The sequence below is a fragment of the Chelonia mydas genome, chromosome 14 (genome assembly GCF_015237465.2).
Source record: "Chelonia mydas isolate rCheMyd1 chromosome 14, rCheMyd1.pri.v2, whole genome shotgun sequence".
In the NCBI taxonomy this organism is placed as follows: domain Eukaryota; kingdom Metazoa; phylum Chordata; order Testudines; family Cheloniidae; genus Chelonia; species Chelonia mydas.
In genome coordinates, this window is record NC_051254.2 from 4,020,884 (window position 1) to 4,044,457 (window position 23,574).

Here is a 23,574-nt window from a genome sequence, read left to right on the forward strand (position 1 = left end):
ATTTAGCTGTACCCTGGTCCTATAAATCAACAGTTGTTGTGCTTGCTCCGTTAGCCAGAATTCTCTGAACTGGGTGTTGGAGGGGATCTGCTCATGGGGCGCTGTAAAGACTCCGCAGGTTACAGAAACCTCATGGGACGATCCCAGTCCAAAGTGTTTTGCTGGGCTTTTGGGGACTTAAGTGAGCAAGCTGACCCAGATTGGGTTCCGCTGCCGTTCTGAGGCTGCAGACGGTGGGTGGGTGGTGCATGCACAGTAGCCACAAGCTAGAACAATAAAGTACCTCCAAACAAAACTGGAAAGCAGCCAGCACCAGCGCTGGCCCAGCATCCCGCCTGTTCCTCCCAAAGCTCTCGCTGTTGATAGCGTTGGACATACAGACGTGGGGATCGGGGAGCGACCCTGACGATATAACTGACTCCCTTCATCAACAGATCTTCAGTGTCTTTTCATGTTCTGTTTGCAGAGTAGCAGCCGTGTTAGTCTGTATCCGCAAAAAGAAAAGGAGGACTTGTGGCATCTTAGAGACTAACCAATTTATTTGAGCATAAGCTTTCGTGAGCTACAGCTCACTTCATCGGAAGTTTCATGTTCTGTTAATTAGCAATCTCTCCCTAGTGTTTGGAAACCTCTGTGCCACCCTGGAATAGGTGGCAGCCGTGGAGACGCCCTCAAACCTGGTGTGGAGGGAACAGCTGTAGGAGTCAGTGGGGAGTTGTGTCCTCATGTCTTGTCCTCCTCTTTGGAGCCAGTCTCTGGCTGAGATCAAGAAGAGCCAGGACCGAGACTGCCAGTTGGCTGGTGGGTTTGGCGTCTGGTTGCCATTTTGAGACCCCTCCAAACTCCTTTCATGTAGGCCAGCCAACAGCTGCCAGTTGATGAGAACACTTTGTCCTGAGCCTGGTTTCTAGGTCGGTTTTAAATATGATGCCCGTCGCCGGGGTAACGGAGTGCTTTTCAGCACTGCATGGATGCGTGTAGAACAGGAAGTGCCTGCTGACTTTGAGTGCCCACCTTGGGTCTGACTTTCAGAGGGGCCTGGGCACCCACAGCTTGAGCTGAAGACAGTAGGAGCTGTGTGGGTTCAGCAGTTTTGAATTGTGTCTTGGCCGGAGCAAGGAACACGGATCGGTGGAGGCTCTTGGATTTGAAGCAGTGAGCGCAGTTTCGCTCTCTTTCAGAAGGAACGTAGATCGCTCTCATTGTTTTCTAACACTTTCTCTTTTTTTGGAGGGCCCCGGGGAGATGAGCCAAATTCTCCCTCATGGCCTGGTGTCGTGCCATGTCATCTGGGAAACAGCTTGTCCTTTTTTCAGCAGCAGGCGTGCTCAGCGTGGGGAGCTGAATGAACAAATGACTGCTTGGATTCCTGCCTTCCCCTTCCACCTGTCTCCTCAGTGCTGTTCTCTGTAGGGACTAAGGCTTTGCCGGGGGGAAGTGCTGGATTGGAGCCACTCCCCCTGCTCTTCTTCTGGTAACTGATTTGCAAGGCTAGGAGAGAAAGTGCCATATAACTAACCCTGACCCTTCTTAGTGGATTGGAGAGAGTCTCCCAGGTCACTGGAGCCCTGTGGATCTTGATCGATAACCCTTCCCACTATATAATTTAAAGACATGGTTTCAGCTTGATTTAGGCCTGCAATTCCGGTTTTCGTAAAACCAAAAGTTTGCAAAAGCCAGTGGAAGCCCTTTTCTTCAAAGTACTTTAATACCAGTGGAAATAAGGTGGTGTGTGTGCTGGGAATCAACTATTGGCCTGTGGTGTCCATGTTCCAGACCCGGCCATGCGAGATAATGTCCGTGATTGGGTATCTGGGAGATTGGAGCTGTCGGTAGATCTGAGAGCTAGTAGGTGAAATTGACTCCTCTGCTTTCAAGCACTAACTGGTCCCTTTTGGCATTTCAATTTGCATTAATGGTAGAAACACATCAGAATTGTTTGGCTATTCATTTTAATAACATAAGGTGTTGATTGTTAACATCCTAGGCTTGTGTTACTGTGTTTAGTCCAACCTGATGGGGTCTCTTTGAAGCATCCTTGAACTTGTGCTTTGTGGTGAAAACAGGTGACACAAATGAGAAGACATTCATATTTAACAGTGTGTTGTGCAGAGGCCTCTGTCTCTTGCATTCCCTGTCCTCACTAAGAACTGGTATGTGGCTGGGAGCCAGGCCTCGCCTCCCCTCCCGCTGCTCCCCTCTGGGAAGGGTTATTATGGGCGTGTTAAACCTCAGTACGGTGAGCCTAGCAAGTAAGTGTGCGTGTGTCAATTGTTTTCCTGCCTCAAGGCTGGCTGGGTGAAAATTGATGGCTTTGTACTGCTCACGCTTAAGCCCCTTCTCCTTTCTTCATTGTACTTCAGTGACTGCTCTGTGCGGAAATGGGCTCGAATCTCATTGGTCAGTCTGAATGGTCGTGTCACACTTTCACATTGCCAAGTGCCATGGCAAAAACAATGACGAATAAGCTGGTGTGTTTGTGGCTGGCGTGAACAGAAGCCTGCTAGGTGTGAGCCCTGGCAAGCAGCGGTGAGCGTTGTTTCAGGGCCGCTGCCGTCCGGAAAGCTGCAGGAAGCTGAGAGATTGGACAGTCGCTAAACAGAGTTACCAAAGGAGTGTGTTAGCGGAACAGTGCGGATGCTGTCTCTGTACAATGTGCACACCCCCCTTTATTTAACTTTTGGTGTGTCGTGAATCTGCTGAAAAACCTTAAGGGAGCAGAGGTCCGTGCGGTGAATCCGTGGAGGGGGTTTGCTCTTTTCCTCCTGCTAGAGGAGGGTTGTTAAATAACCAGGAGGGAAGTTTTTCTAAGTGTGGGTAGCTGGAGCTAGGTGCCTGGTTACCTGGGAGGAGCGTGGTGCTTGGAGGGAGTTGGGGCTACACGGGGGCATTTGTGGTTTGAGAGGCAGCATGCTCTCTGCTGGGAGTCTAACAAAATCCTTGGTGTTGAAGCAGAGGCAGTGTTGTCCAGTGGGCAGGGCCCCTGATTGGGCATCGAGAGACCTTGCTTCTGTTCCCAGCTCTGCCACTGAGCTATTGTGATCATTAAAGCTGGTCACCCTCTGCCTCAGTTCCCCCTTACCGCCCACCTTTGGCCTGTCTCTTTATTGCTTTTATGTACAGCACCCAACGCATTAGGGTCCTGATCTCGATTGGGGGTAATCTCATAACCTGTATTAATCTGTCGTTCTCTGTCCCGTAGGTCATGTTAGCTGCTTCTTACTGGTCCCTCCTGGCTCCTGCCATTGAATTGGCTGAAGATTCTGGGAATTTCGGGGCTTTTGCTTTCTTCCCGGTAGCTGTTGGCTTCACCCTGGGAGCAGCTTTTGTCTACTTGGCCGACCTCCTCCTCCCATTGCTGGTAAGTAGCAGTATGACTGTCTGCTGTCAGTGGCCTCGGGCTAGTCTCCCACCCACCCTGGTTGTGTCTAGGACTGTGGGCCGCTGGAGGCCCATTTCTAGCTGACCTGCACATTACCGGATGCACGAGGGGGTTACGTGTTCCTCTTGAATGCCTGCCTTTCACACGGCAGAGTAAAGGCTGGTCTCTGAGCTGGCAGCGCAGTGTATGTGGTGTCACCATCCCTAACTCATCTGCTCATTCCCGCCTCTTGCAGATCCTCTAGGTAGGAAATAGAGGGCTGCTGTCTTAAATCGTGTGCTGTCTTAGGGGAGTGGATCACAGGCTCATAGAAATGTGGGGCTGGAAGGGACCTGGAGAAGTCACTAAGTCCACCCCCTGTGCTATGGTTGGACCAAGTAAACCTAGACCTTCCCTGGCAGGTGTTTGTCCAACCTGTTCTTAGACCCTCCAATGACGGGGATTCCACAGCCTCCCTTGGGAAGGTTAGAAAGTTAGAAACTCCCTTATAATTGGAAGCTTTGTCCTAATGTCTAACCTAGCTCGCCCTTGTTGCAGATTAAGCCCATTACTACTTGTGCTACCTTCAGTGGACATGGAGAACAATTGATCAGAGTCCTCTTTGTGGCAGCCTTTCATATATCTGAGAACAATCAGGTCCTCAGTCTCCTTTTCTCAAGACTAAACATGCCCCGTTTTTCTTACCCTTTCCTCCCAGTTGAGATTTTCTAAATCTTTTACCGTTTTTGTTGCTGTCCTCTGGACTCTCTCCAGTTTGTCCACATCTTTGCCCAGAACTGGGTGCAGTGCGGCCTCACCAGCGCCCAGTAGAGCGGGACAGTTACTCCCATGTCTAACATACAGTGCTCTGGGATGTAAGTGCAGCTGACTGCACTGGCCTTTGGCTTGGTTTAGGGTTGGGGCTTACCTCAGACTGTTCCCCACAGTATTTGGGGATCCCCATGATGGATTTTTGCATGGCTTCAGGGTTTTGCTATGAAAGCTGCCCTCAGCTTGTTGCCGTGTCACCAATCCCCGCTGTTCAAAAATCCTGAATCAACCCTCAAAAATCATGAGATTTTTAACCCCTCTCCCCCTTGCATCCTGTTTTCTGAGCCTTTTAGGGTGCACTTCAGTCACCCTTTCAAGCTTTTCTCTGCAATCATGAGGCTAGGAACTTGTTTATTTAAAAAAAAAAAAAAAAAAAAAGCGGATATTTTCATCTTGTAATGTGACTCCAGGAGTTGGGGCTTTAAAACACTGAATACTGGGAGATTCATGAGAGGTGGAAACGCTGCCCTTGTTAAAGCTTCCTTCAGCTGGTGCAAGTGAAAAGGATGAACTGCAGTAACCAAGAGGGGCTGGTGATAGAAACATTGATTTCCTTGGATTTGCAAGCTGTCTAGAAGAGCTCTTTGAAAGGTCTAAGGTGGCTGTGTGTTTGATGAGAGTGCCAGGCAGCAAAGCATCATGAGTGTTGATGTTACTCTGTGCTTTGGCTCATGAAGTTAGGTGGATTTTTTTCTTAACTCTCCTATCAGTTTCCATTCCAGCAGAAGCCAGGTACAAATCCATTTTTATTGGAGATTTAATGAAACTGCATTTCCTGGGATTCTCTAAGTTGGTGTCTGTGCTGAATGTGGCTTTAGGCCCCACACATGAAAAGTGTGGGCTCTTTCGTTTGTTTTTGTTTCTTTAACCGGCAGCGGTTTCCAAACAGTCCAGGTGAGACCTTTGTTTCAATCCTGAGATTTAATTTGCAGCGTTGCCAACACCAGTCATTCAAAAATCATGACTCAGTCTCCCAAAAAAACCATGAGATTAATTTAAAAAATCAGTGTGTTTGTCTTTTTTGTTTGCTGGTGAAGGAACATTTAGGGTCAGGTTTCCAAGACTTTCTCTGCAACTACAAAGGCGAAAAACTGTAAATGACAGCTGAGTTTGTCGTACGATCACATGACTCCAGGAGCTGGGGCTTTAAGAATAACACAAAATATTAACAACAATTCTTGGAAAATTGCAAGAATTGGTAACTCTGGTATCCAACGAATGCTTCCCCCTCCCCCCTTTTGCATTTTGGCACAACTGAAGACATGAATTTTTTTTTTTTTAATCTCTAATACAAAAGTCTATAGTAGTAAGCTCAGTTCTAGGATGTACTGCTAATAGGGAGGAATGGTGGTCTTGTGGTTAAAGTACTGGGCTGGACTCAGGTGATCTAGGCACAAATCATCACTCTGCCACTGACTCCCTGTATGACTGTGGGCAAGTCACTTAATTTTTCTGTGCCTCGATTTCCCCATCTGTAAATTGGTGCATCTAAAAACTTGGATTGATAAACAAAACTAAAGGCTCCAGTAGTTTGGCACTCCATGAGCCCCTCTACGTTAACGTGGGAGTTCTTTAAACTTCCATTTGTTGCTTAGTTCCTCTCAGAATTTGGAAGATGAAAGTCACCAAATTGTCGTGTGTTTCAGTGAAAGGAACATTGTCCTGTGATGTAAATAACATTGGGTTCGGCATGTCGTGGTATCACGGGCATGTAAAACAACCCACCACAAGATCCAGCTCTGTCACGCAACCAAATGAATGCAATCAGCTCGCTGTTGTGGTTAAAATTGTATGAAGGTTATCACCTTCAAACGCCCATTTGTTTCACTTACATTTGTTTTTAAACTTGGGCCTATCTTGCCTGTATTGGGGTTTGCAATATAAGGCCCTGAAGGGACCTTCTAATGTATTTGATCAGCTGCTGACCGCTCCCAGCAGAGAAAGTGAACAGTTCTACCACACAACCCACTTCTTTCCAATGCGTCTCACGTTTTTCTCTGCCTACTGGGAAGAAGCCTACATCGCCTGTGTCTGCAGGGTTGGGTGGGAGGAGGCGGGATACAGGACTGCATGGGAAATGGTGGGCTAGGAAAGAGATGGCAGGAGGAGTGGACAGAGGGAAGCGATCAAGTTAGAGATGTTCCCTGATTGCTGGTGGGTTAATCCACCTTGCACTGTCGGTCTCTCACTTCCAAGCCAAGCTTTGGTCCCGCAAAAGGAAAAAATCCTTCCCCATTCATCCATGATGATGTTTGAGGCTCCCCTTTCTAGAGAGGTTTTGATTTGAACCCGGTTAAAATAACATCAGGAGCGGAACTTAGTTTTGGCTTGTAGTCGATGCCTTATCATCCATGTCTCCTTAATCAGAGGAGCGGGTGGGTCCTTCCACGCTCTTCCCTTGGAGTTCTTTTGGGAGGGAGTGGGAGTGTGCGGTAATATCTTAGCTTAACGAGTAGTAATCCTGCAAGGGTCTGATGACACTTGTTCCCTTGGCCTAATACTCACTCTTTGGGGATAAGAGAAGGATGTTCTATTCTCTCGGCTTCTCTTCCTCCCATTCTACCAACTGGCGGAACGGAATACCTCCAACGCAGCATAAAACAGCAGTTAGTGTGCTTTGTTGTTGTTTCTTCTTTATATTGTGGTAGTGCCTAGTAGCCTCAGTCATGGACCGTGGTGCTAGGAGCTGTACATACCCAGAACAAAAAACCAGTCCCTATCCCAAAGAGCCTGCAGTCAAAGCAATGCCCTCATTCCACTTGTGCGAGAATAAAAAATGCCAAATGCTGGTCGTGCACCAGGAGTTACTGGAACGGTGCATGTGAAAAGAAGGAATAAACACCCATGCTGAACTGACTGCAAAGTCCAGTGGGGCTGTGTGTGGGCTCAGAGGTCTCCCCACGTCTTTCCTTCCCGGACTGGGGCCTTCGATTGCTTTGTGGGGAGGACAGCCTGGCAAAGAGACTTGGGGGTGGTGCAGGGGATGTCATGAGAGGAACGTGGGGAGTGACTCACTTTAACAATGTATATAACTGTAGTATTCTGATCAAAAATTTATCTTCTACCTTTTTAAACTTAATGGGCCAATGACATCTCTGAAGTAGCTCCTTTGGATTTTAATGGCCTGACATGGGGATGAATTTGACTCGGTGTCTTTCCCACCTTTTGGATTAAAACCTCTCACCAGCAGTGCTTTGGTCATTAGTGCTTAAGCACCTGTCAGGTTTAAGTTACTGTAATTTACTCCAGGCTCCTCAAATCCTTGGGTGAATCAGTTGAAGAAAAAAGGAGATTGAAGAACAAAGCAGCACGCTTTCTCACTGAGGTCTCTAATGGAGAAGGGACCCAGAGGGGAATACAAAGGGATATTAACACGCACTGTCCTTGTCAAAGAAGATGATGATGGATAAGGAATTTGTGGGGTTTTTTTAGTGGACTGTTCTTTATGTAAAGAGGACTTTGCTTTGATGTGCATGATGCTTCTCTCTTGCCGCTTTGGAGTGTAGCAACTCTTCCCCCTCCCCTCCCTTTTTTGTCGTTTTCAGGCAGTTCACAGAGGACTGGTATAGTTACTAATGATACCTAAGGAAGTGTTTGTGTTCCCCAGTGGAGCCCTGTGGGACAAAGTGGCTAATGGGGCTGACCAGTTTGTCATTAGGTCCTTCATAAAGGGAAGGATCTAATCCATTAGATTTTTAATTTGGAAGGTTTAAACCATCTGTTCTTTCGTTAGTTGGGCTCACTGAGGGTGAGACTCTGGTTTGGGTGTGTTTCCTATTGAGTATAGGTGATGATACGCCTGGAGGTGAACTGGACGATGGGACGCTGTCGGGAGCAGCTCCAAAGAAGGGAGCTCAGTGTAAGCCAGGAGGAGCTATGCTGCAATTGCATGTAGGGATCTCGACATTTCAAAATGACCACTGGGTGGAACGTGGCAAGCATGTCTCCATCTGCTGCTGTGTGTCTGTGCAGGTAGGCGCGTGCCCAGTTAAACAAGGGCATGTTCTAGTTTGTTTTGCTGGTTCTGAGCAAATGATGTCTGTTCTTATACTTCCCTTCCTCCGGCTTTGGTGACACTTAAACAGGCCATCAGATGGTCTTTCAGCCCTGCCTGCTCAGCTCTTTCTGTTGACAGGAAGGGGGCAAAGCAGAATGAGTCGCTTCTTTCTCTCACCCCTTTTTCAGTTACATTTCCTTGGTTGTTCTTTTCCCTTCCCCCCCCCCCCCCCCGCCCTTTCTTCTCTACTCTTTGCTCCCATCTTAACTCTCAGTATCTCAAGGCCCATAAACAATTAATACAGGAACCCTACAACATTCTAAGACTAACTTCTTTAGCATAAGCGCCAATATAGATAATCGCCACTTCGGCATTCCTTTAACAAGAGGCATGGGGTGGCAACATGCATGTTGTTTCAGTGTTCGGTGCCTCAGTTTCCCCATCTGTTAACGGAAGAGATTACCACTCACCTCCCAAGGTAAGGTAAGCCCTCGGACCTTGTGAGGTGGGCGGCACTGTTTGGGCCGTTTTTAAAGTTGGCTACCCCAGTGGTGTTTACGTTCCTATTCAGGCATTTGGAAAACCTGTGCTATTTTTTTTTCTTTAAAGGAGTTGGGCATCAGAAGCTGCTATGGAAATCAGTGGGAGCTCTGGGTGATGAAAATCAAGCAGTTTTTATTTAGCTGACTAAAGTTAGGCACCTAGGTTTGTTAACTGAGCAACGCCAATAATGTACAGATATGGCTGCTAACGTACGATGGCCAAAGACGCAGAAGCCCAGGCTTGTGAAGAAGAGCAGTAAGTTTGGGTCTCGACTGAACTCCTTTCTTGTTGGCACTCTGAACTCTCTGCTTCTGCAAGGGAAAAAGCTTGGATGAGTTTCTCCCTTTCTGCCACCAACTTCCACGCCCCATGCTTTGGTAAGTACCATAACGGGGGTTCCGAGAGCATTATTCTTGTCTTAGGGGGTTTCTTCACGATGAGCGAGGGGTGTGATTCCCAGCTCACATAGATGTACTCGTGCTAGCTCTTATCGAGCTAGTGCAAGTGTAAATAGTAGTGTCGTACGGGCAGAGGCAGTGCAAGCATGGCTAAGCTGCGCTGAGTCCAAACCCCCTGAACCCCGTGGGTATGTAATTGGCACCTATGCTACTGTCGCTATGCCCATCAAGCTAGCATGAGAGTGTCTGCTTGCGCTAGGAATTATTCCCCTTGCTCGCAGGATAGTGTAATATAGAAGGAAGAAATGAGAGAACCCTTTCCCCAGGGCTGTTCTAATTCTCCATCATATGGAACCAGAAATAGTGTCAAGACGTGGGTTTATTATTGGGACTAGGAAGGAGATCAGGAAACATGAGCCTTCTCCCTTGCATCTGGTACTCTATTGCACACCATCCATGCAGGGACTCTTGCGCTAATGTGCTTGGATTTTTTTTTAGCAAAGGCTGCCAGTACTTGACGGACAGTGCAGTGTGTGTTAGCATTCTGCCTGCGAGGAGGAGATTTATCTAGCTCAGAGCTTCTTTCTTGGTTTTTTTTTTCAAAACGCCTGTGTTTAGCGTAGCAATCAGAAGAAAACCCCTCTCTTTCCCTTCTCCGGCTCCCCTTAAGAGCATCGGTTGGGTAGCGGAGGCAAAACCACTGCGTGGTGGAAATGGGCATTTGTCTGAAATGTTTGTCAATCCTTCCATCTGCGAAGGGCGGAGGAGGGGGAATATTAAAGCTGTTTGCTGATGTTGTTTGAATAGCTGCCAAATTGCTCCCTCTCCTGATTTGAAAAAGGTGTATACAGAGACAGTATTGTTGAGTGGATAGGGTACTACCCTGGTCTCAAGACCTGGGTTCTGTTCCCAACTCTGCTGGCTGACCCTGGGCATGTCACCTTTCCCTGACAGTTTTTCTTCCCGACCCTTTGTCTGTCCTGCCTGTGTAGATTTAGTAAGCCATTCGGGGAAGGGCTGCCTCTTAGTATGAATTTATGCAGTGCTTTGCAGAGTGGGTCCCTGATTTTAGCTGGGACTTCTAGACTCTGCTGCAAAACAAATATTTGTTTTCTGGCTGAATGGACCATCCCCATATTCGCTCTTTTGCCTTTTTACCTGAATGGACAAGACGTTCCTCCCACCAGCCTTGCAGGTGGCTCAAGCAGTTTCAGATTCAAGGAGGTGGGTGTTACCTCTGACCAAGTAGCAAAAGTGCAAACGGTTGAGGACAATGTCTCTGCCTGCAGCAAATGTTCTGGACTAGTGCATCTGGCAGGCTGTAATAGACAGACAGACGCGAGCTGCTTTAGGCAGTACTGCTGTGGTTTGTAATTATACATAAATATCTAACAACCGTGAATTAGTGATGTTTTGTTGTTCGAGCGTAACATGATTGGAGGTAACAAAACAATGAGTGACTGCTGCAGTGGTCTAGATTCTGATCTGGGTGTGACTGACAGCAAAATCTGACTCTGTGAGAGTTGTATTTAAACAACCTATTGATCACGCGCAATCCTGACTTCTCAAAATTGCTCTTTCCACTGTAAATCTAACCACCGTTCTTGAGTTTAAGGGCATGTCTTCACTGGCAACGTTAAAGCGCGGCCACGGCAGCTCTTTAATGTGGCTTGTGTATTCGCTGCAGAGCTCTGTCCCAGCACTCTAAAAATCCTCCTCCACGAGGGGAGTAGCTCCCAGCGCTGGTGCCCTGTCCACAGTGGCACTTTGCAGCGCTCAGGGGAGTGTTTTTTTTCACACCCCTGAGTGAGAAAGTTGCAGCACTGTAAAGTGCTGGTGTAGACAAGCTCTTAGTTGGGCTTTTTGTCCTTTGGGAACAATCGGTACAGATTGGGACTCAAACCCAGGACGCCTGCCATGGTGGTGCTGGATATAGTCACAGAGCCGCCACGCCAGCGGGCTGACTTAGGGTTGCACAAAACTGAACAGTCTTGCCTTCCGCCCCCCTTCCCCCGAGGCACCTCCGTCGCTCCGTCTCCCGCACCCTCACCCATTTTCACGGGGCTGGGGAAGGGGGTTGGGATGCAGGGAGCCGGTTATGGGCTCCAGCTGGGCGGTGCTTACCTCACGCGGCTCCCAGTCGGCAGCGCAGCAGGGCTAAGGCAGGCTCCCTGCCTGCCCTGGCTCCGCGCTGCTCCCGGAACGGCTGCCATGTTCGGCCCCTAGGCAGAGGCGCGCTGGCTGTGCCCAGAGGCGCCTCCCCTGCAGCTCCCGTTGGCTGCAGTTCCCGGCCAATGGGAGCTGCAGAGGCGGCACTTGGGATGGGGGCAGCGCGTGGAGCTTCCCTGTTTGCACTTGCGCCTACGGGCCGCAGGGACATGCTGGTCGCTTCCGGGAGCTGTGTGGAGTCAGGGCAAGCGGGGAGCCTGCCTTAGCCCTGCTGCGCTGCCAACCAGACTTTTAACAGCCCGGCCGGCGGGACTGGCCGGAGCCGTCTAGGTCCCTTTTCGACTGGGCGTTCCGGTTGAAAACTGGGCCCCTGGCAACCCTAGGCTGACTGTTTCCCAAGTTGTGCCTTAAAGGGGAACATTAATAGATTTTTAAAGTTAGAAGGGACCATTCTGATCCTTTCGCCTGAGCCCCTGCAAAATGCAGCCATTGAGGAACTTCTACAGAACTTCTGTTTGAAGTAAAGTAGATCTTTTAGCTTGACATCCGGTCCTGATTTTGAAGACTCCAAGAGAGGAAGCTTCTAGCACATCCCTAGATAGATTGTTCCAGTGGCTAACACCTGAATAGTTTCTACCTAATTTCTAGTTTGAATTTCTCCAGCTCTTGGATCATATTACGCCTTTTTGTGCTAGATTAAAGAACTGCTCACGACCAGAAATCTCTTCCCCATGTAGGCCGTGATCAAATCCCCTCTTAACCATCTTTGTCCTGGTACGCAGGTCAGAGAGTGAGGAGGTCTTTCTGAGTGGGTCATGCTCTCTGGGTAGGCCTAAGCTTACCGTGCAGAGTACAGACACTGGATGCCCGCCTAGCACGTGTAGCACCAGCGTAGATGGTGAGGCACGGTTTAGCAGAGTGCCCTTGGCATCTGAACGCCCAGGCGATGCTACGCTGTTATTTTCAGCGGCGTGTAGTGTCTGTGGCCGGAGCCTTTCGCTGCAGTATGTAGCTACACGTATAGTGCCTGAGCTCTACGTGCCGCCAGAAGTGCGGATGTAGGCTCCGTACGTAGGAAGCCTGCGTTACAAATCTGGTTTAGAGAGCTCCTTGTTCTCCAGCCCATCTCCTCCTCGCCCGCCCTCCCCTCCTTCCAGGCTTCTTGCTCTGAATGCTACTGTTACGGAATTTGGAGGCCTCTCTGCCCACCGCGCTTGCAAAGGTAGGGAGAAAGCAGATCTGTTTTAACAAGAGAGTGAGTACTGTGAAAGGAGTCTGATGGTTTTGTGTGTCCCCTTGCTTGTCCCCCAGCGCTACATGGATAGTGTGTGCCCAGGTGTATGTCTCCTATTAACTATATTATTCTTTACCACCCCCTTGACTGCGTGACACACTCTTTGCTGGGTGATCATTGCCCTGAACAGGATAATGAGGCTTAATGTGTGTTATTCCTCTACCACTGGGTTTCGCTTGGCTGTATGATTAATCTTCTGTCTGCATGTTAAAATGCAACACATCCCTAGCTCCCTGGAAGGGGATGCTGCCGGCTCTGGCAATAGCTGGAGTTGTTGCATTGCCGGTGCATAGTGCGATGTGTTGGAGTCCGTGCCATGCTTCCCTGTGTTCCTGTCAAGCTGCTAATCGCTTCAATCCATTTGGTGTCAACCTATGCCATGGTGCAGGAGTTACCACTGTTGTGATGCTGATGTACTGAAACTTCCTCTGAATAATTAGTGTGGGCCATTCAGAAAACTTTAGGGGTGTGTGCATGTGACTTTAAGGGACAACCAGATGTTAATTTCCAATCCAATTCTAGAGAAGCAGATTTAATCCCACCTGACTGAATCTTTATCCGCTAAAACATAGGATTTTTTTCCTCAGTGTACAGTGTAGATCAATAGAGCCATGTTGAAGGCTGGGACCATCCCTCACTATTTATTTTAAAGCCCTTTCAAATACCTTCTGTAAAACTTGTATTAGCTGTAGATCAATCTGGAGTGTGTATTCTGTGGGCACAGAAATTTGCCTGTATTTTGCTTTATGGAAACAGTGATGCAGTTGATTTAATTTGTAGTGTCTTGCAGGGCCTCAACTGTTCTGCAGGCCCGAGCATTTCTTGACCACCCCTGGAATCTCCCAGGCGGTGAATTGCATAAATATTTTAATTAGCAAGCTGAAGTGCGACAGGTTGAACGTGCAAGGTACGGGATATTCAAGAGCAGACAGTTTTTGTGCTGTAGCATAAAGCAGGGGTCTCGTTAATCCCTGTGGAGACTTTGGCTTGGTCTACCTGAGGAAATTAGGGGTGGTGTAACTGTCATTCAGAGGTGTGAAAAAGTCACACCCCTGAGCGACACAGTTAAACCGAGCTAACCTTGGTGTAGACAGCACTAGGTCCACTTCAGGGGAGTTTCACCCTCCTACCTATTGCCTCGGAGCGTTGAGCAACTGATCTGGGATGATATGGCAATAAACCAAAAATGCACAGATGTTTTATGCTTTAAACAAAGTCATGTTGTATTTTTGCTCTTATTTTAGCAAACAAGTTTTGGGGCAGGGTCATTCATGGAAATTGCAAATTTTTAAGGAGCCGTCGGAGAAAACTTGCAGAAACAAATTCATAACTTCCTTAACATGAGAATTCACCCTGGACACCTGTTGTGGTTAGACTAGTGTGCAACCAATTTGAGGGTAGAAACATACCGTGCGGATCTGTGTACTGTTGCTTTGAATCTATAGCTGGAAGCCCCGTAGGAGGTGAAGTGCACAAGTTCAAGGTAGAAGCTCTACAGTGAAGCAGAGGGGGGAGAGTGAGGAGCCTTGGGGCCAGTACTATGTTCTTTTTTTTCTAGCAAAATTCCTTGCTCGGAGTTATCCTTTGTAGTGTAGACCAGGCCTATGTCTACATTGGCAGAGTGACAGCGCCGCTCAGAGCGCGCGGAAGGGAAACCGCTGTTGTGTGTTCACACTGTCAGCTGCCTGCGCAATAGTGTGTTCACAAGTTCGGCACTTGCAGCAGTGTTCGGAGCAGTGCACTCTGGGCAGCTGTCCCTCAGAGCACCTCTTCCTCTTCTGCCGCTAAGAGTTGCGGGAAGGTGGAGGGGGTTGCGGGACATCCTGGGTCCTGTCCCAATGCCCCATGATACATTGCTTCGCATTGGGGCTGCATGACATTTAAGAGCCGATCCGTGGCTTCGTTCTGGCAAGCTGCGTTCTCCTTTCGGTCTCTGTTCTCGCTGTCCCGCCACTCCTTCCGTTCTTGTTTTTCAACCGCGGAGTGCATCATGACATCACGCAGAAAGTCCTCTTTAGTGCTTCGTGGCCGCTTTCTAATTCTGCGCAGCCGCTCAGCCGGCAATAACAAAGAGGGAGGCTGGGCTCCCAAGGTCATATCTGTGAAGTCAAAATGCAGCGTTTTACAGAAGCAGTATTCTTTGCAACACACAGACCACTGATTCAGTGATTTAAAACACATCCACTATTCACATACCTGTCACTAACTGGCTGACCCCAGGCAAGCACACATGAGCCACAAGACCCCCAAAATGGTGAGTAACTGCGGGAGCAGGGGAAATCAGTGTTCCAGGACCGTACTGTACACTGGGCACGCGGCTCTTGGGGAGAGCCAGCACTGTAGCGGGGGGCCTTATAATCATTCCTGTCCCCGCATTTTCCACAGGCTGTGTTCATTATGGAAGATCTCTTGCTGCTGAGGGTGAGCAGGTAATCAAGGGAGGGTCTTCTCCAAGCCTGCGGCTTCCGCCCTGGCCCTTACGCGGCTCGCCTGTGTGCAGCAATGGTCCATCACCCCCGTGATGGCAGAGTGGCGCGGGAAAGTTACCCTTAATGGGGAAAGAAACAAAGCAGCCCTGCCAAAGAACTTGCGGCAGTGGATTGCCCATTATCTCCAGGAGAGTGTCGTGGAGATCTCTAGGGCAGATTCTCGTGAAGTGAGGGAGTCAATCAACACCCTGGTCCACCGCTCAGACTAGGCATGTGGTGGTACGCGCCTCATACAGACACAAGCCTGCTTTCTGCAAGCTTCCTGCCCCCAACAACTCGCCTCAGCGATTCCCCAAATCAAAGCCGCTTACCAGGGGCCTCCTCTCCTGTTTGCGCTTCGCCAAGCTCCGACAGCTGTGACCGGCTAGCCTCCTCCGGGGTAGAGAAGAGCTCCTGGCTGCATGCATCTCTGATCTCCGAGTTGTCGTCTGCCTCTGGGTCCCTCTCCTCCTCCACATGCTTGTCCAAGATTCCCTCCTCCTGCACGCGAGCGACCGAAGTATCCACAGGGGCCTTTGCAGTGGAGGTGGGGTCGCCGCCGAGGATCATGTCCAGCTCTTTGTAGAACCGGCAGCTCGTGGGCATAGCACCGGAGCGGCGGTTTGCCTCCTGCACCTTGTGGTAGGCGTCCTGCAGCTCCTTCACTTTGACCCTGCACTGCAGTGTGTCCCGGTCACGGCCCCTTTCTGTCATGCATCGTGAAATCTGTCCGTAGGTATCATAATTCCTACGGCAGGAGCGCAGCTGGGACTGGACAGCCTCCTCTCCCCAAATGCTGATGAGGTCCAGCAGCTCGGCATTGTGCCAAGCGGGGGATCGCCTGGTGCGTGGAGCAGGCCTGGCCACCTGGAAAGATGCGCTGAGACCACTGCATGCATCATCGAGCAAACAGGAAGGGGACTTTCAAACTTCCCAAGGAATTTAAGGGGTGGGGCTCACGGCTGGTCACCTGAGGGCAGGGCAGGAGAGGTCAAACCGATGACCAGAGAGGCGAGAACAGGCATCGTGGGACACCTCCCGGAGGCCAGTCACAGCTCTGTCATCGGCCAGAGCGTCTACACTGGCACCGCGGTGCTGTAGCCCCGGTGCAGAAAGCTCCACGTCTCTCGTCGGGGTGGTTTCTTTACAGCCCTGCTAGTGCGCCGTTTCTGCACACTCAGTGGCTTGGCCGTGTGCACCCCAGGGGAGTTACAGCGCTCAAAGAGGCTTTACTGCGCAGAAACGTGCCAGTTTAGACAAGGCCAAAGTTTTGTCAGCAAAAGTTACACCGCTTTCATTAAAACAGCTGTTGCATGTCCACACTAGCTCCTTGTGTCAGCAGAGTGCACCCACGCTAGCAGCTCTTGCATCGACACAGAGAGCAGTGCACCGTGGGTAGCTATCCCACTATGCAGCTGGCTGCAGGGTGCTTTGGGAAGGGTTTGCAATGCCTCGTGGGGCAGGTACACCATCACATGATGCAGGTGTCTCAGTCCCATCCTTCCAGGGGCATCCTCATAGATTGTCAGCTGCTTTTCAACTGAAGTGGGAGAGGGAGAGGAGAGTGGCGTCTCTGTGATGGGGAGACAGCAGAGCTGGCCAAGGGAGCTGTCAGACACTTCCTGGAGCTTTGAAAGGGGAGGGACAGCAGAGATCAAAACAGTGAGCAGAGTGGTCAAGGCAGGCATTGTGGGATGCTGGGGGAAGCCAGTTCTGTCGACATAAGGCACAGCAGTGTCTACACTGATGCTTTGTCACTTTAACTTTGCAGCAAAAGGCTTTATGCCTCACGTTGAGATGGTTTTATTTTGTTGGCAAAACAGCAGAGTGTTGCTGCCAAAAGTCGCTTTGTAGTGTGTACACCTCCCCAGTTTTGTCGGCAAAAGCTGCCTTTTGCCGACAAAACTTTGTAGTGCAGACAAGGCCTTAGAAGAAAGCAACACTAATTCTCTACTGTTGTCACGTGTCCAACCAAAGCCACTCAGACTTTGACTTTTGGATGCTCGGCTCACACTCGAGAGACAGAGACTTGGTTGTGACTTCTCTGTGGCTCAGAAGGGAGTCTGTAAGCACCAGGCTTAGAACGTGGTACACTCGTGATACACCAAGCTAACAAGGCAGTATGATCACTAACACAGTGGGGGCAGTTAGAGAGCTCTAGTGAGAGAGTGATACAATGTCTCCTGGAAGAGCAAATTCATCAAAAGGAGTGGTCCCCTGGGATACACATTGCTTGCTGGTTGCATATGCTCACAGAGACCCATACCAAGCTGCAGACTCTTTATAGCAAGTCTCCTGTGCAGATTTGATGGGCTAACTATTCTGCGATGCTGAAAAGATTCAATTGGGCTGAGTCCTTGTGTTAATTCATAATGGGGATATAGTTTTCTCCTATGCCATTTCTTAATTCCTTTGATGCATGCCCCTTAAAAGTTCCCTTCAATTTGTTGAATTTAGCTCCTTCCAGGATGCACAGATCATTAGCTGCACATCCTCACTGCGGGTGGCAGGCAAATCTTTATTCCAGACATTAGCCAACAGACATGATTGTGCGTGCCTCTGTGCTTTTTTCTGTACGTTCTTCAGGGCGGGACTGGAACACCAGCCAGAGCGGCTTTGGAGACCAGATTCGGATGTTCATTAGGGTGCTGCAGGAGGTCTAACAGGCTGGCTTGTGCGTGCTGCGCAGTGCTTTATCTTATGGAACTGACAAAATAGGAGGGTTAAAGTGAGTATCTCCGTGCACTGTTCCACAAATCTCCCTCTTTTGTGTGTTCGAAAAGCACAGCTATGAGAGGGAGCGTTGCTCCTACAGGATTAAATTAAGCAATATGGCACCAACCGAAAAAGAGAGGGGCAGGTACTCTGACTCAGGGATTTTATCCCTTCTTTGAAATCTGGGGGTGGGGAGAGGTGGTGCTGGATGAAAGTCTGGGATTATTGGGTTTGTGTGTTTTGTAGGCGGTTTGTAAGGTAAGGTCCCTGCCGCAAGGAGCGAATACTAAATCAGGTGGCAGCCCATAAAAATGGCAGCGGACCGCGGCGGAAGGAAAACAAAAGCACAGAAGGGGAAGCCCTTTCCATAATTGCTGTCGTAGCACATACTAATCAGTAATTCAGGGCCACCCACCAGGCATGTGGTAAGCAGGGAGGAATGTTCACCCCTCCCCAGTAGTTAGAGCAGGGGACTGGGAGTTATCTCCAGCGGCACCCCTTGATGTGTGACCCCCTGGGCCAGAGTTTTCCTACCTGTAAAACGGGGACCGTTCCCACCTGAGGGAGAGGCTGGGTGTTCACGCCCGTGCATGTCTCAGAGTTCCACCCTGCGACCGGGGCCTGGCTACAGTGCCCTGGACACCAGTTGCTATTGCTCTGCAGGACAAGTTAGGTTTCAGGCACATGCGTTGCCTCCTCGTGGGAGCCTGTGCCCAGTGCTATCGGGACCAGCTGCCCTTCCTCAAGCAAAGTAGGTTTCTTAGCACTTGGATCAAAAAGAGGATTTTCAAACACACATTCCCTAGGCACCACCCATCTCATCTCCTCCTTCCAGCCAGGGCACATCCTAAGGTCCGTCTGTCACTGCAGAGTTAACTTGGGTGGTGGGCGCCAGCTGCAAGCTGCCCTAAGGCAAAGCCTGCCTTGAGCGTGTCCACTCGACTGCATCCGCACTGGTGCTGCACACGCTTGTGGAGGTGGTGCTAGGACTTCTGGGGGTGCATCTCCTGGTTCTGAGCGCCATACCGAGCTGAGCTGCGCTGTCTGTTTCCTAGTGAGGTGGGGGAGAACGTGTCTGTCCATCAGGGCAAATGGGGAGGGGGGAGTTGGCAGCACTTAAGTGGTTTAGCCTGTGTCCACACTGCATCGTGGGCGGGTTACCGGCCTGAGTGTAAACATTCCTCTTGCCTGAGCCTGGGGACCTGCTCGCCCAGGTGTAAAGTATCATTACACTTGGGCCAGGGGATTGTATGTGTGGGCCAGGGGGCTGGAACAATTTGCTGAGTCACTGAACCCAACTATAAACCCTGTGGTGTGGACAGGAGTCTGCTTAGAGCCAATGCCCCAGTGAGAGCTGGGGTTAACTCTTCAGCAAAGCCAAGCCCACAGACAGGGCCCCTAGTGAGAAATATTTAAACTAAAATAATCGTACAGAAAACACCACCCCAATAATACCACCTAGCTCTGATAGAGCACCTATCGGTAGATCTGAGATACTTGACAAAGGCGGTTGCTATCATTACCCCCATTTTACAGATGGGTAAACTGAGGCACAGAGGTGCAGTGACTTGCCCAAGGACACCCAGTGGCCCTGATCACTATGGAGTCTCAGGACCTCACCGCTCTCAATGGACCATATCCCCAACACAGGACAACATCCAGTAGTAATATGTTATTAAAGGGCACTGCATATTTGTCACATGCACCTTTATGGATCATGCCCTTTCTGCAGTGTGCTGCTAATTGGTTTCCTGAGGACTGAGTAACTCTGGGCCGAGCCGGTGGGAAGTGCACCGACCACACCCCCTTTCTGCCGTTACAGCTAAGGAAAAGCAGAGACCGGTTGTTGAGCGTGCATCGAACTTGGCTCTGATGTTTTAAACAGCCTTCAGAAATATGGTGAGGGGAGTGTGAGGGGGAGGAAACTTGTCACATTCCTGTCATTGGCACCACAGAAAGATCAAGATGCGATTTTTATATCGCTAGACCCGATCAGAGGGAGATGAAACTGACTCCAGCATGCAGTGATATTTTGTGCACCTCCCCGCAACTGACACCAATTTTTCAAGTGTGTGCTGGAATGGAGGTATTTTCAGGAGACAGCTTCACAACGCACAAGGAGAAAGTGGGAAAAGATTAATTGGGGGTGGGGGATTCAATGTGAGTTAGAGCTCACTCTCTGCATTCTTGATTTCCCTCTCGTTTCTTCCCCCGTCCCCCTACACTGAGATAAATAAAAAGCAACCCTTCCATTTTGTTCCTCATAGCTTCCCCAGGGGCTCTTCCTTGGGGCATGGAAACACAGATTCTGCTCCGATTAACTGAATAGTGCTAACCTTTCTGGGGAGCTTAGCCGGGGAAACTGTCGTCAGGAAATGCTGCAAAACCTTCCTCTTTGGAAAGGCCTCATCCCTCAAAAAGGAGACTCTCTGTTGAAACCACCTTGTAGCCCAAATGACCCTTGAAACAAATCAGACACATTAGATTTACTTAATTTATATTTTTAAAAATAAAACCCCACTCCAAGCTGGGGTTTTACCCCGAAAGGAAAGAAGCGCTGGATGTTCCGTGGGATCCATTAGGACTTCTCTATTGCTATTGATTTTATGTGGCAGGTACTCAGATACCATGGTGACTGGCAGCAGGGTAAAACCCTAAGGTGGATAAATAAGAAAATTACCATCAATGCTGTCTTTATAGTTTGACTTGAAGTACAATCATTAAAATACATACAACAAGCTCTATAGCCAAGGGGTGCAGAGGGCCAGTACAGGGACGTAGATCTTCATTGGTCTTGGAAGGTCTTGTGCTGGTCCCTTCCGCAGAGAGGAAAATTTTGCCCATGGTGCATGTCCCACAGACACTAGTTAACCAACCTGTCAGGCATGGTCCCTCAGAACGGCTACAACACACACTACCCAAAATTAAACTGCAAAATAATCACCTAAATGGATACGCAGAATCCACTGAAAGCCGTAAAGAAGTTAGTGGGAACCTGTTGATTTCGGTGTGGCCCCAGATTTAGTTGTGGAAACCAGATGCCCAATTGAAACGTTTCTACGACTTGGGGTTTTCATTTAAAATTCCTATGAAAAGTTGGATTTTTTTTTAAGCTTCCCCTTTGAACCCTAAACCTTGTATTCCTAAATCTGAAAGTGAAAGGGGCTAGAAACATAAATGAAATTGACTGATTTTTCCTTCTCAAACTTAAGAGAAATGCAAATAAATAGAGAGCCCAGCTTTACAATTAAATTGACTCTGTAGAGTTCTCTGCCTCTAGTAGCAGATAGCGTTCTTAATAATGTGGGTAAAGTAATACTTGCTTCCAGTGTGTGGTGATTGTTAAGCTGGCTGCTCCCTTAATTAGTGTATATATGTTGCTATTATACATTAAACACTAGGAAAGCCATTGCATCAGAAGTCCAAAGGTAAACAGAAGTGATACCCTGAATCCAATTCTGAGCCTGAATCCCCTTCTCCAGCACTTTATGCTTATTTATGTACACAGTGGCTAGACTGTCAGAAAATGAAATCCAGACAGGAATCCCCTGTGTTATTCTAGAAATGGTTATTGAAATTTTATTGGGGGGGGGGAGGAGTAAAAAGTGTTTATCCCCACAAACCTGCAGCGAGCGAACCCAAATTAATTCCACTCCTTGCGGTCAGCTCAGTCCTTGTTATTGCAGTAGGTGCAAAGTTTTTCCATCATTACTTTCAGTTTTACTATGCATTTGCAATCACGATAAAGGGCTTATTTCCCTGTATCTCAGTCGGATTACTTTGTCCCCCCCACCCTCTTCTTATCGTAAGAGTTTTTCTACACTATAGTACAGGCCTTTGCTGGCTGTGAAATTCAATTATTGTTGGGGGCTTGGCACAAAAATTGTCAAGGAGACATTTGCAAAAGTGTTCTGGATTGATGCGGTCCTCCTAACGGAGGCTGAGTGTCCAGGCCGTGAGGAAAATACCCAATGTAAAGAATAATCTTGGGTAGGTATCAGACATCTTCTAATTTTCTTTTCCTTTCTGTGCGGGTGAGATTGGATGGGAACAGAGTATCTTTTGCTGTTTAAGATTTCGCCTGGAGGTTTCCCTGTTCCCAGTGGGCACTGGGGTGGGGCTGCATGCAGATAGGAGAGCACCTATACTCTGGGGTCTGCACTGGCTTCCCCCGCCCGCTCTCCTGCTGGTAATAGCTCACCTTCAGTGATCACTCTCGTTACAGTGTGTATGGTAACACCCATTGTTTCATGTTCTCTGTGTATATAAAATCTCCCCACTGTATTTTCCACTGCATGCATCCGATGAAGTGAGCTGTAGCTCACGAAAGCTTATGCTCAAATAAATGGGTTAGTCTCTAAGGTGCCACAAGTCCTCCTTTCCTTTTGGTTCAGAGAGCGAGTCAGGGAGCTGGGTGGGGTGAAGCACCTCTGACAATTAGGCTGGGGGCGTTTCAAGTCGGGCACTCGGTATTAGTGGCACCTAATTGGCTTTGAAAGCTGCACAGCGAGTCAGGGATGAGCTGAAGTGGAACCCAAGAGTCCTTTGCTTGCAATAATTGCGCTGCATGTCCGGCCACTGAAGGTACTGGCTTACTTAGGATCTGATCCAAAGCTCCGTGAGGTCGGTGGGAGGCAGTGGTCACGTGGTGGGCTACACGTGGTAAGGAATCGACTCTCCGAAGGGGGCTGTTTGGTGCCGAGCTCTGTTTTAGATGATTTAGAGGACTAACCTGGCGATTTCAAGTGGCAAGGCTCTGTTTATCCACTGGCAAGCAGAGCCCTCCAGACGGGTCTTGAGCTTTCCTTTGATCCTGTGCTGCGTGCGAATTCACAGACAGGTGCGAGGCCCGAATTACCGCATCTGCTGTGAAACGGAAACCTGCCATTAAAATGAAAAAAGTGAGTGAAATTGCAAGCCCGGGGTGTTTGAACATGTCAACGAAAGGAAAATTGCTTTTATGTAGCTCACCAAAAATATATATCTTAAAAAAGGCAGCACAATGACAACTCGTTATCAGAGTAAACTCTGAATCACTCAGCAGATTCATTTGGTGTGCTGTCTAGTTTGAAGACTTATTCTAAAGAGCTGCCATTCATGCAAATTTTACACTTTTCGATTGTACAATAAGCTCTTTGGGGCGGGGGTTGACTTTATATTGTGGTAACACCTTGAGGCCTTAGCCGCATTGGGCTCGGGGCTGTATGCATGGAGGAAGGATGGTCCAGTGGTTAGGGTGCTGGCCTGGGACCTCGGAGACCTGGGTTGCTTTGCCATAAACATTCGGTTATTTTCAGCAAATTGCTTAATCGCTCTGTGTCTCAATTCCCCCATCTGTGAAGTGGGGATAACACTGACCTACCGAACAGGGGTGTTGCGGGGATAAATGCATCAAAGACGATGAGGTGCTCAGATAATACAATCCTGGAGCCATTAAGCCAGCCCCTGCCCTGGCGAGCTGACAGACGAGAGAGGGGTCTCCAGGTCGGGAGAATAGCGAGGGACAACTGAGACAGCTGATATCGGCATGATAAGTAGTGCCTTCAGCACGCTTCCTGTGCCCCCCTGTTGTGGAGTTTTTTGTGTATTTGCATCTTGTGCAAAGGGATGTCACTGGTGCTTTGATAACATTTTACCGTCGTTTGCTAATTAAGTCAGTGTACCTTACATAGAACAAGAACTTTGGTCCCACTTTATATCCTGCGGGAGCAATTCTCTATGCCTGTTGAAGATGCCTGGAGTCTCCCTGGGGTTTATTGGATGCGCTTGGCTAGCAAGGCAGCAGGAAGAGCCCGGAA

The 23,574-nt window shown here is 49.0% G+C and overlaps 1 protein-coding gene across 17 annotated transcripts in view; it reads left to right on the forward strand.

Moving 5' to 3' along the window:
* The window catches only part of SLC39A11 (solute carrier family 39 member 11), a 399,980-nt gene that overhangs the window by 20,100 nt on the left and 356,306 nt on the right, over positions 1-23,574 (forward strand). For all 17 annotated transcript variants that reach the window (XM_037913472.2, XM_043528943.1, XM_043528947.1 and 14 more), the window contains one exon: positions 3,203-3,361. In XM_037913472.2, coding sequence (XP_037769400.1) covers positions 3,203-3,361 — 159 coding nt within the window. The remainder of the gene's footprint in view (positions 1-3,202; positions 3,362-23,574) is intronic.